This window comes from Accipiter gentilis, chromosome 17, assembly GCF_929443795.1.
Source record: "Accipiter gentilis chromosome 17, bAccGen1.1, whole genome shotgun sequence".
Lineage (NCBI taxonomy): Eukaryota > Metazoa > Chordata > Aves > Accipitriformes > Accipitridae > Astur > Astur gentilis.
In genome coordinates, this window is record NC_064896.1 from 15,441,221 (window position 1) to 15,455,093 (window position 13,873).

The following is a 13,873-nucleotide window of genomic DNA, read 5'->3' on the forward strand; positions in this document are numbered from 1 at the left end:
ATCTGTTTGCTGCAGTAAACTGTAGGGAAGAGGGCAAAGTGGTACTATGATAATAAGGAAAGTATCCTACTTTCTTCCATGGACAGTGAGTAGCAGGCAAGAAATACAGTCAAATTTTTAGGCTGCATCCAAAACCTGGCTCTCTTGGGGCAAACAGACTGAGAGAGGATGAGGGGGGAAAGCTTACAATACTTACACAATTAAGTAAAAGAAAGCTTAACACTTACTTTTGCTAAATTTAATAGTACCTGAATTGCTGCATCCTAATCATATATATACTAGTAAATATGTAAAGAAATGGATAATCATAATTTGTGCTTTGTTCATGGGGGAACCAGGAATGGTCCCCATCTTCATATAGAGCCCAGCCCAGCTTGTGAGTTAAATTATGAAGGTTTTGCTTTGTTTTTTTTTTCTCTGAAGTATCAGGAGAAAGCAGTGCCAACAACGAGATACAAAATTAGATGGGCAAGTGGCCTGATCTTCTTTGAGGAATGGATGGTGTATTCCCATGGCTGTAACGGCTAGATGGGGGCCTCGTGAACAATATATTTGAGCAGCTTTAACCTAATGAAATCTGGAATCTTTCTCCAAATTGCAGAATTCCCTCCCCACCCCCAACAGTAAAAAGAAGAGGGAGGCAAATTCTGTTTCCATCCCCAGTCCCAAAATAACAGTCTGGTAACAGCCAGGGTTTGTGAAGAACTCGCAGGCACTGTGCTGATCCCTCTACATGATGATGTATCACTGTGATGGTCACTGTACCCTTTTCTTTTCCCACTGATGTTCCCCCCCTGCCCACCACTGTAGGGGGTATATAGACAGCGTGTGCATGCACAGATTGAGGGCATCCACTACTCTGCTGTTACCTGGAGTGATGCAGTGAGAGACTGTTACAGGAAACCACAGCAGCAAGTCAGGTCTAAAGGATGGGTGTTATTTCCCTGTGACTGAGGAAAACCAAACACATATACATATACATATACAAATACAACTTAATTACCTCCAAATACATGCTATGTTTCCCTATGCATTTTGTAGCGTTATTCAGAGACCCCTTGGATTTAGAAATGAAATGCATCTCATTGGATTTTATCTCAAATGGCAATATCGACATATTACGTCAAGTCTCTGTCTTTTGTCGACTTCTTGCCAAAAGAGTGAAAAGCTTGCTACCTTTCCACTGTGTCTGGATGTAGGTCTCAGCAGTACTGATAGCACATTTGTAATTCCAGCAGGAAAAGTGAAGATCTCTTAATGCCACATGTATTTGTTCCTTTTAAAATAATTTTAAATCACCAAGTATCAAATTTAACTTTATATAGCTTTAGCAAAACTACTGTCATCAGAAAGGCAGAAATAGGTCGTATCCTGAAGGTCTTAATGTTTCAGTGCTTACTGTCTCTACATAAAACAAGCACAATCTTGTCGCTCTCCCCCTCCTTGTTATTAACTTCTCTTGTTGAAAGTTCTTCCCTTTAAGGAAAATAAACTCAGGTTTTTAGGAAAGATCACTGAAAAACGTTTACACATGCTAAACACTGTGAATTTGTTGTTATATAAATTCATGGCTTCAAATTCTCAAAAGTTATAGATACAATTGCATGTTTTGAAATTTTATTTTTAGTTCATTTACAGGCTGGATATGAGCATATAAAATGCATCAAATATAAATGCCCTAAACTCTGGCAATTCTGTATCTGCTAAATTGCTCATGCAGCTGTTATTTACATGTACAAATCTGAGTTTTGTGATGATCGAAAGCAATTCTACTGTGCTTGTGATATTATTTCTGCATGCCAGGTAGTGCATCAGAATTTGTATCTAACTAAAGAGATAAATACCTTCATATGTAATTGCATGGGTACAAAGTTTTGGCTGAAACTAAAGGGTGTGAAAAAGCACATGATATGATATTTTATTTTTCTATGAAATAGACTTCTATGAGAAATATATTGCAGAAAAGATAAAAATAATTTTTTTTCAAGCACGTTGTTTTGATTCAAAAAACATTCAGGTATGTGCTTAACTTGACTTTATTAGGACTGCCAACAACTATAATGTTAAGCACATGTCTAAAGGTTGGAAAGATCAAGGACTTAGTTTTACTAGCTTTAGCATAAAAAGATGTTTACATTTCATATTAAAAAGAATAAACCTATTCCCTAAAAGTGTGCAGGACAACGTGCTTAATGGGGGTGGTGAAATATAAAACTGACTTTATTTGAAGAAGAATCAAATAATTGCTCTTTTTGGCATGTCTGTTATACTTGTACTATTTTCATTTTGACACTGTACTTTTTTTTTTTTCCAAATGCACAGTCTATTTTAAACCTTTCCCTATATTCTAGGGTGAACTGTGTTTAAATAGAATTATTCATCACCTGAATTCTTTGCAAAAGATTTGTAGTTTATGTTCCACTAAACCTGTAGTAATTTTTTTCCTCTCCCTTATTTTAACATTTCTTTTTTTTAATAAAGCAATTTCTGAAAAGTTTTTAATTCACTTCTGTATATTGACATGAATTTTTTCAAAAGTAGAAACATTAACACGCTCTAAATTGTTAAATTTTTTTTTTTTTCCTTGGGCAAGAAGGAATCAGGTATGCATGCTGATTAACACACTCCAGTCATTAACATGTGATTATGTGGGCTGCATATTGAGCACCTGCCAAAAGATAAAATCCAGCACTTTACTACATCTGTGCAAGGACTTTTTGCATTTCTTTTGTACTTTGACAGCTCAAGAAAAAACAGACTTTGGTATCTTTGTTCAGCATAATAAAACTGTGTACATAAAATGTCTTCATGGAGGAAGGAAAGATAGTACATATATTTATTTTAATCTTTGAGGCCATGAAAAATCCAGGGACTGAGAGTTACACAGCACCAAGTGTAATATGAATCTCCTAATGTACTGTATCACTGACATTCATATACAGTTTACAACATTCCTGCATGTTTATAAGGATTATCTGTTCTGGGATTCAGCCAATGTTATTGTAATTCACAACAGTTTTATGTGATACCTTTATGTCTCATAAATGTCTTGTTTTTATTTCAATCTTCCAAATGTTTCATCAGTGTTTACCTTAAAGAAATACAAGTACTCTATGCAGCAGGCTGGTTTCCTGCATGCATTCCCCTGCAAATGCTAAAAGGGAAACATAAAGCATGCAATACATGTCATGTAACTATATACAGAGAAGGATTTCCACGTGCATTTGATATTGCTAAAAACATAAATACAAATTTTATTTTGATATTTACAATAGATCTAGTTATAAGTTGGACAACTAAGACGACCTAATAAGAGGAAGTTGGATATATACAAAGAGGTCTGGAATATCCAAGCCACACAGTCCTTGTTTTATTTGGCAGCTTCTGACTAGCATACATCACAAAATATGTGTCTTTATTTACCCAAAAGGTAAACAGTGCTAATCAGCTGGGACTGATCACAATGCATCTTCAGTTTCAGTTTAGATGAAAATACAAGTCTAAATACTCATTCTGTAAATGGTTATCCATTACTTTTTCTTAATAAAAGCATTTAATCAAAATCCAGGGCATAAAGTCTCAATATTGTTGTGATTTATTACCAAACCTAAACACAGGAAGTTAGGACATATGGTATTTGGATAATTAAGGAAATCCTCAGCATCTAGCTCTTACAAAAGCACACGAGTTTATGCATATAATTTGTGGGTGAGTTGATTGCCATGTAGAAATGATTGGTCATTGTATTTAAGAATTTTGAGATGATTTTCCATTCTGGAATGAAGCAAAATGCCTGTCAACATCTTTCACAGATTTGCTCATTTGCAAAGGGAAGGGTTTAAATCACATAGTTGAAAGATTGTATCCTTCTGAAATCTCTCCACCCAAAAGTTGGTGTACCTGGATTCATTTGGTTTGCTCCAACAACTGAGTATGAAGAGATTGCTGCAATTAAGTGGTCATATTTTACATCAAACAAAAAGTCCCTGCCTATTCCTTCCAAACAGATATCTAGTCTTGCAGTCATAAGACCATATTCGTATCATATATGCCTGATTATTATGTCATCTCATTTTTAAACCTTTGATCTAAACTAAAGCTATTTTTCTCTCCTTTTTTTTTTTTCTTTTCTTAATTTAGCATAATATTTCTTGGCTTAGAGCTAGTGCTTACTGTCATATTGTTTCTTTTTGAGGTTTTTAGATGTGTATAAAAGACGAAATACAAGCCTCTTACAGATTGTATTCAGCCTATACTTTGGCAGTGAAATTGGTGTAAGTTTTATCAGAGTAAACGCTGAGTTAAAGACTTGAGGTTTTATTCCATTACTTGCCATTTGCCCTCCCACTAGCATAATTTGCTCAGACGTTACAAATGATGTTCTCGCAATAGCTCATAGCAGTCGTTCTCAAGCCTTGGATTTAAATAAATCTTTCGTAATAAAACTTTTGTTTTTTTTTTTAATTGGATGAGAATTGGAAATGATCAGTTAGATTTTTAATTTCTCTTAATTCTATTTAATTAAATTCCTCAAAATGGGAAACCTTATTTAATGTAGTGATTGGAAATGATTTTGTAAACATTTGCTTTCATTATATGTTAACTCCAGACTAGTTCCAAGTGCCAGCATGCCTCTAGTACTTGGAATCAAAACCACTCTGGATATCCAACTTTCCTGGGGTGTTTACATGTGTCCCATTCAATGCAGAGACAGATAAATATCCCTTTATAACAGAAAAGCCTCATCCACATGGAAATAAGCAATTCAGCTAACACATTTTATGTTAGTAATATTTGCTTTCTACTTCTTGGCCATTCACCCTGCGATTTCAGTTTGAACTCTTACAGAAAGTTTTCTCTCTGGCTATTGAGTAGGATTGCAGTCATCAACTTTCAATCAAAGTTGACAGTAGTTATTCTTAAATTGGTAACTAACACTGTGACCCTGATTTTGTACAGCCCACAGTTTCAGTTCCTGAGTTTTCCTCTTTTCTCACCTTCAGAGAGCTTCTCTCTTTGTGACAGAATCTATCCTCCCTGCATGAACCGTAAATGCCACCATAAAGGAACTGCAGTGTCTCTTCATTAAAATCTGCAGCCTCGTGCACTCCCCCCTTCTAAGGCTCCTGACCAGAGAATCCAGCTCAGCAGGCTGTTGGTCTGCCCTTAACCCTTATGAGGATCCCAAAGAGAGATCTGTCCCAAGCCAGCTCTCCGCTCATGCTTGTGGAGTCCCCAAACTGAGACGTTGCTTCTCAGCCCTCAAGCGCAGCGCCCGTAGTTTGGCGATTCAGAGGAGCAATACTGAATCTTGTTTTTAGCCTGTAATCTTTCACTGATAGAACGGTCATTTTGTGTGTGTTTGCTCTGCTTTGGAAGTGAAAGGGCTTCAGAAAAGTTGACACAAGTTGGCTCATGATTCAGTTTGCAGATTCTGCTATAAACATTAGCTTCCAATATGAAAAATACTGGGTTAATTTTCAATACCCTTATTTACATCACTTACAGCAGTACGCCCCCATTTATCCTGTTAAAACCAGTGGAACCACTGATGGGAAAATGAACTAATTAAACTGTTAGAATCTAGATACACAAGAAAATATATTTTTTACACTAACAAGAAAATTATGATTATTTGTTCAATCCCTTTTCGACAGTAACATCTAAGAAAGTATAAGGATTTTCCTTCCTCTGTACAGAAACTAAGTGGCTCTCTCTTCTTGAAGAAGTTTACCAGTGTAACTTGTGAAATTTAGTGAATGTACATGCTAAAAAATAATTTTCTCAGAGCAAAAGGCATGCTGAAATATCTATACATATTATCTTAATTGAACAGTTTTAAAGGAATTATTATGGAGTGTGAAGAAAATACCATGTATGTAGTCACAAAGAGTCCCTGTCTTTATTTATTCCAAGCCGTGGTTTGTAATTATACGGAATTGTTTCTGCCATTAGCAAAACTATACTTGAGCCTTTCACAGCAACTCTAAAAGGAATGGCCAACAGGCCACTCATTGTTTACACCAGGCAGCCTGGAAAGCTGATGAGATTAAGAACACTGTTGTTGGACCACATATATTCAAAGCAAATTTGGGATTGGTTAAAGAAGCATGCTGCCTCTCTAACATGATAAAGGCCAAGGATAGACCTAGGAGAGCTTTTACCATATTGCACTGGAAGTCTTAATGTTGTTTTCTCACTGACATACACATAGAGGTTTTAGGGGTAAGTCAAAGCATGATTTCATGCACGGGCTACCTATCCCTGAGTGAGCCATGCATAGTATTTTAGTATTCATGCCTTGCTAATTTCTGGTTCTCTGTCTTTTGTGCATTTATTTATTTTTCTCCATTTTGTCTACTTTGAAACCTAATCCTTAAATTTTAATGGCTATATATAGGTATTTAATCTGTTATAATAAGGACATTTTGTCAAAACGCTAAGCACAGTGGGTTGAATGATCTATAATATAATTTTGTCTGTACTAATGGGCTGGCAAGGAAATGTATACAGGAAAAATGCCCTTTATTTACTTTGATATTAAAAACCAACATTTACAAAATAGACTCAATTTTGTCCTTGCTGAATAGTAAGCAGCTGGAATAGTGGTCCAGACTGAGTTTCTGTCTTCAGCTGCTGGGCAGTAAGATTTTCTGGTTTAGTCATCTCTGCAAATAAATACCTCTTCGACCTAAAACATTTTCATGTCTGACACAGTAAGGCAAAGAAAAAGCTTAAGATGTAAAATCATTGTACACATTGTTCCTTAAGCAGTCAGATTTGTGCCTAATATTGTGTAATAAGCTATCTTCAAAATTTATTGTTTGCCAATTATTAAGGGCTAGTCTGGAAATGCCACCATAGTGGTGGGCAAAAATCCCTGTGCAATACCCTTGTGTAATCTGGTATGGGCATAAACTGTTTTTCTACAATTATCCAGTGTTAGTGTGTGAGTGGGAGGATAGTTTTATAAGTCTAGCAAAGGTATAGCGGGATCCTGAGCAATCTGTACCAGATGTTGCTTTGGATCAAACTGAGAAGAAACCCACTTTGCTATGTTATCTGTAGTAAGCACTACTTTTACCTAATGCTTTCTGTTAGGACCAAATTCAAAATTTTACAAACATAGCTTTTTCTTCAATTTCTTCTTTTCTAAGCACTCTATGCTTTACTAAGTAAAATGTGCTTCAGATGGACATAATATTTTGATACTGACACTTTATTAAAATGTTGATATTGTTCTATTTCTTGACTGGAAATTGAATTAATCCCAATACACTCAAGATTAAAAATGTGTAGGGTTTAGTGACTGAACTTCACCAGTGTTGGATGAAGAAGCATGCTCTGTGTTAAATCTTTTATCCATAGACTAAATGTTTGCTATTTATCGTATTATAAGATATTTTCCTTTTTACCCCCTCCTTACATGGAAATCACTGAAATCAGTAAGAATAGCACACTTGTGAAATGCACCTTTCAAAGGCATGGCCATGTGCTGAAGATATTATTTCAAGTTTAGACTTAAAATGCCATTTTACAGAAATACATGAATTTTAAACCTGAGAATTCAGGGATGTGTCAGTTGTCTAGTGTATTATGTAGCTACTGGCTGAATTTGGACACCAGATTTTGCCCAAATACGTTAAGTGGACATTCATATCAGTCATATTCCCTTGCCCATTTTCTTCTTAATTCTTATCAGTCATACTGAGAAAAGTTGACTTTCATGGAGAATTTTCATCAGTGCTAGTGGATTGCTCAGCTGGATTTTGCAAAATTAAAACATTTGAGTTGATCTTAGCTAGGCACTTTACTTGTCTTTACATCTTCTTCCATGCTCTTGGAAAAAGCATGAAAAATACCTTTAACAGCATCCTTTCTTTCCCCTCTTCAGGTCAAATGAACTGAAGCTTCCTCATTCTGTAACAGGTGGCTTCATAAAGCTTTTCAAGTATAGGATCTCTTCCATTATTGAATCCTCCCATATTCAAAAGAACCAGGTTGTCATTTCCTAACCTTGAATTTATCTTCTTGTTCTATGGTAAGAAGCATGGTTGTCCTCTTCCATTCTGGACTCCAGATTTTCTAGTGAGAGTACCTTATGCATAAAAGCAAGAGGACCAATGAACAACTTGTGGACAGGATACACCTCTTCTCTCAAATAACACATATGATCCACTAGTCTCTTTTCAGAGGGTGCATGGGCCATCAGGTATTTCCAGTTACATTAGCAGGGTATCTGCATGCTGCTTGTGAATGTCAATGCAAATCAATTTTTGATAGCCAGGCCTGCATCTGATGTATGTGATAGTTGCACTTTTGGTCATGCAGTGGGTAAGGGGCTGGGACTTAAATGTGACATGCATTGGTCCACAAAAGATTATGATGTCCACCAAGCAAATTAAAATCCTTCATAAATTCGCTGTGACGTTTATTTATTTTCAACAAAATGAATGCTGCAGTAACAACTTCCCTTCAAATGTAGTTGAGTCACCTTTCTAGAGAAAATATGACAGAAATGCTTCCCTTGCCCCATTGCTCCTTGATCTGTCTAGTTTGCCATGAACATGAGGTCAATATAACCTGTTCATATGGTTGGAATAAAAAACAAAGCTGCCAACAGTACATACACAGGAGTAAAAATATCTACTCTGATTCCAAAGCTATAAAATTTCTTCCAAAACCTTTTCAGTGTTTCATTTTAGCTACATCTTATTTGTAGATTATTCACAAATTTATCTAGAATTGTAGAATGCATAGGAATTGGTTTTGTTCCTTGTAGATAGTTGTACATGCAGCTGATTTAGATTTTTCTAGCTGAGTTCTGCTGTTATTAGATATTTACACCGGACTGGTCTACAGTTTTTCCATTTGCCCATTTAATCCCTTTAATGCCTTTCAGTTTGAGCAGTTTTCCTGCTGAATCCTCAGCCACTCTTTTTAACTATTTCTGATTTCAAAAGAAGATGGGGCTCAGAAAGTCATCCTTGCTGGGTTTCTTAGAGTGCCAGTTCAGATAATGCACTGCAAATGTATTAGCTGTTTAGTGACCCCGGTACTATAGCCGTAGGGCCAAATAGAACCAAAAATATTAGGGATACCTTTTATTCTTTTATTTTTATTCCACATTTTAATTACCCACAAAACTGACAATGTAAAATTACCTATTAGTTGGACAGATCCTCATTCTTGCAAAGGCTGTCATTCTGCCTCCATTCTGTAAACGTACTTAATTTGTAAGTTTAAACTGGTCTCATCTTCATTATGGACATTGCAGTTTTTTGGGCAAGAAAAAGAAGTGTGGATGTGCTGCCTAACGGAGGCAGGACTTGGAGAGTCTTTCATTAGCAGGGAAGTAACAGTGTGCTGGACCACGTATGCATCCAGACGAGGGAGAGGATAGGTTATCAGGAGGAAGAACATTCAGTCATTTCTACTCGCTCCACAGATTAGCCTTATCTTCTTGTTTCCGGCCTAAACAATAGACTTAATGTTCCTTGCTGAGAGCATGAAAAACCCTGCATTGAGCCTGATGGATATGCTTCATGTAGTGTAAGAGGACGTTGCTTTCTTGAGAACAAACTCCTTTAAAATTACTGAGTTGCTCTTGTAGGCTTCGAAGGTGAAAATGCCTTGTTATATAGTATTAATGCTTCACTGAGGAAATGTATTATAGAAATCCAAGTTTTAAATTTGAAAAATATTAGAAGATGCTTTTTTCATCTCCATTGTAACTTAGACCAAGTTTTAAGAAAATTGCAAACTAGTTTTCAGAAACCATTGAAGGTAAGAAAGCCTTCCTTTTCTAAAGGCAAATAAATAAATTCAGCTCTGTAGCTGGTCTAAGATATCGTTGTCCTTTTTGATGTTTGATTCTTTAATGAATACAAATGGATGGAATGAAAAATTCTTTAATGTTTGATACATGAAAAAATGGAGGTAAAGTTTTTGTTCCATGCCACCTCTCTTTCTGCCTGTGCTTACAAACCCTCTGTCATTCCTACTGTGTTGACAGGGGTGCTGCTACTGCTGGGATGCGATAGTGTCTCTTCTACTTTCCTGTCTTGGTGAATAAAACCATTTTCAACATCACTAGCAAATGCTGCCTCCTTCTCCAATGGCAGTAATAGTGTTGTGCTGATCATGTACTGCTGTACTTGCTGATGATTTGTCACCACCATCTTCTATGCAGTCTACAGCCCTTAGTTACCACACTTGCTCATTGTTAGTGTTGCTCCTTCTGTTACACCGCACAGCTACTTCTTAATCTGTTCAAGACTGAAGCAAAGATTTATGTCTGATGTTCTTGCTGATGGTTAATGTTTTATAGTCCGCCTTTCTTCAGACCTGGTTTCACCTGGGACATTTCCCAACATGTTTCTTGAGTACTCTGTAGATGGGTATTTTCAGCTCATAGAGTAGTAGGAATATTATTGTTTGTGGGGAACACTATGCATTGGGAGAATGATTTTTGACAGAACTATTAATTCATCTCTTAATCCTTAAATATATTGCCACTATTATTATTACTCTTTAATTTTAAAGAAAATCTGTTTTATGGCATCGAATATACACACTGACATTTCTAGGCATACCATAAACAAAAAACCTTGACATTTTTTTATGCCCAATTTTTAGTACTCCTAGCCCGGTACTATTAAAAATGAGAATAGAATAATAATTATTCTAGGGGAAGGGGAAATGTGTGAGAAATTCCCATGGTTGAATTTTTGAGGGCAAATTGAAGAATTTGTGCTCCTTTTAACTGAAAGTGTGAAAGTGGAGACGCAGCAAATATTGCATCTGTGGTTGGGAGAATGAGGAGTCTGAGCCACAGAAGTTCACGAAGGGCTTGACTGTTGGGTGATATCATAAAACTGAGGAGAATTGGCATTACTCGTTGCTTTTTGATGACTTATTTTTTTTAGCTTATTACTCAAATACTATGCCTTATCCATTGACAAGGGAGATGAACCCTTTTTATTTCTCTTTCTCTGTTTTCTGCTATATAACACCTTCTCTGATACATGTAGTCTCAATAGCTGTGTATCAGCGTGTGCGATTTGTTCTGCCGTAAACTCATTTCCTTGCTCATTCTTGTCTATGTTAGCTTGGAGAGTAACATCTCCTTTTGTATATTAGAAGCATTATAAGCTTCATTCTTTAAGAAAAGGGTTTAATTTAAAGAGCAATGAGTGAGCATGGGTAGACGCATACCATAAGCTTTATTTAACTGTGAAGTAGATTCCTTGCTCCTTAGTCATTATTGGCCTAACTCTTTCTCTATGTTGTTTTCCATTAGCTGAGGATCTATCCAGGAATAATTTGTCCTTGCCTGTATTTTCTTTCTTAGTGCTACATGTATTGCCCTTACTTAAGGAACTAAAGAAAACTGTAAAAGCTTAACAAATTCATTGAAAAAAGTGTTAAAGTGGCTTGTTTCTGACAAGGAAAATCCTTGATGAGGAGTATCTTAGGCATGAAGTATGATCATTAGAAACATGGAGAGGACTGGCCTGAAGGAAAAAAGAGACCCTGTCAAGCACTGAAACTGAGAAATTCAAATCATAATGGTCATTTCAGAAACTGGAGGATACACGTAGGTTCATTAGTATTACAGTGTAACAAGTAATGCTTTCAACTTTTACCTTTTTGAGATCCTTCTGACATAAGAGAATAGCCTATGTTTTCACATTGTATTGTTTCTTTGCAGGAGTCAGAGAGTAGTAAGTTATGTTCCCTATATTCCTTCCGAAATACCTCTACCTCACCAAACAAGCCCGACGAAGGAGGTCGTGACCGCAGTGAGCTAATGACCAGTGTTAATTTTGGAACACCAGAACGCCGCAAAGGAAGCCTTGCAGATGTGGTGGACACGCTGAAGCAGAAGAAACTAGAAGAAATGACCAGGACTGAGCAAGAGGGTATGTGTTGGATAAGACCGATACAGTTTCCTTACCCCCAAACCCTACAATTTTTAGGCATAATGAATGTGTTGGGTACCAAGAGGCAGAAAATTGCATAATTGGCAAAGGCAAGGATAAAGTTATTCACAGGTTACCATGGCAATGGCAGTTTGAGATCTATTAGGAATTTTAGACAAATATGCCAGTTTTGTAAAACTTTCTAAATTGTGTTGGTTGTCTGTGAGTCAAAGCAAGAATGTTGGTTTAGGTGAAAACTCAACTCTTTCTTGAAAGATTATGATGAATTTTTAACTGGTTGTAGAGTTGTGAGGGATATTCTTCAGTGGTATTCGTTCTTTTTCTTTTTCAAAGATAAATGTTTATTTTAAACAATAGGTATGATTTAAACAAGAGCTGGTTTGTTTTGCCTTAGAAATTCTCATCTTTCGTCACCTTAATGACCCAGCATCTGTGGCTAGGAGAATGGGAAACAGTTTTAAGTGTAAAGACTACCTACTTCTGACACATACAGCTAGAACTGTGGCTGAAGAAATACATTTTTTTACAGTCTGCTCAGGTATTGTTACAAGTGTTAAAAAAGAGAGATGAAAATGAAGACAAATCTTTGAGCTCTAAAGCAGTTTATGTATTCAGTCCTTATTCAGATATTTTCATTGACTTTGCTAAGATTTTGGCCTTGATAGGAACTAAACAGAAGTGGAGCATGAGTTTATCAGTGTATGTGTGCACAAGGTCAGGGTCCACTATGAAAATCTCTCTTCATGTCAAGTAGAATGAAGTCTTGGTTGGTTCTGCAACAATACCTTCTAGTCTGTGAGCTCATACATGAGTTTGAACCAGGGAAGATGTGAGAGGAGGAGGGTCTGAAATAGGTAAACAGGTGTGGAGGCATCTGTGTGGATTCTGTTAGTTATTTTACCGGTGTTGATTTATGGCATTAAAAATAACCCAGGAAGAGTATTTGTAACATAGTAGAACCACAAGGCAGTAGAACTTTTTGATCCTTTTTTTTCTTTGAAATATGAATGAGTTCAATATGATTTTACCTCCTCAATTTTATGGTATGGTCACAGTGCACTTCAAACAGGGCACTTCAGGATCCCTTGGCTCCCTGTAGCAATGTAAATTTCAATTAAAATTGATGCTGATACAATAATATGTTTAAATATGGGATAAAATCATGTAGGGATGGAAGTAGGCTTTCAAATTTCTTGGCATAATTGTTAAATGCCAGCACACAGATAAATGTGTTCCATAGGTGTCCTTTCTGAAGCTGGTGAAACATCTCTAAAGAGAGAATGTCCCAGATTCTTTACTACCATCTGTCTGTTTTCAGCTGTAAAGATCACTCTTTTAAAAATTGCTTTCTTAGATTTGGTGGTTAGACTAAGAAAACTATTTTAAATGTTACTTTGGCAAAGTTGTTTTTTACAGTCAGTAACAGTCGTTCGACACTCCATGCTAATCAAAGGTCTTGGCTCATACTTTGCTGCGGGAGTATACAAGTTGCTGTTGATTATAGTGACACCACAGCTAAGACTTTTCCAGGAGTATACTGAATGGTGTGCTAATAAAAATTTGCATCAAAAAGTTTAAACATAGTATCTTACTGTAAGGATTCAAGCATTTCATAGCTTATTTTTGTATGAATTCTCAAGAATTTTCTGCACTTCCTCTGTATCAGTATGCACTAGTTGATTTAAGAGAGGTATGTACACAGCAGAGAGATGCCTCTCACTGACTGTGAGCCTTCCATGCTGTATGTTCTCACCAGCTGTGAAAAAAAGGTCATTTCTGACCTATAAAATAATCTTGCCTTTTATGGACTGCATTATACTGGAAAAATATTCTGAAGTCTGCCTGTAAATTCAAAGGTAATTGACTGTATCTTCATGTTAAGTTCTTTTCAATTCATCCAGCATTTTCTGTAGAAAAAAAGGTCACTT

The 13,873-nt window shown here is 36.3% G+C and overlaps 1 protein-coding gene across 7 annotated transcripts in view; it reads left to right on the forward strand.

The window, feature by feature from the left end:
- The window catches only part of SOX6 (SRY-box transcription factor 6), a 381,650-nt gene that overhangs the window by 148,501 nt on the left and 219,276 nt on the right, over positions 1–13,873 (forward strand). For all 7 annotated transcript variants that reach the window (XM_049819851.1, XM_049819852.1, XM_049819846.1 and 4 more), the window contains one exon: positions 11,714–11,924. In XM_049819851.1, coding sequence (XP_049675808.1) covers positions 11,714–11,924 — 211 coding nt within the window. The remainder of the gene's footprint in view (positions 1–11,713; positions 11,925–13,873) is intronic.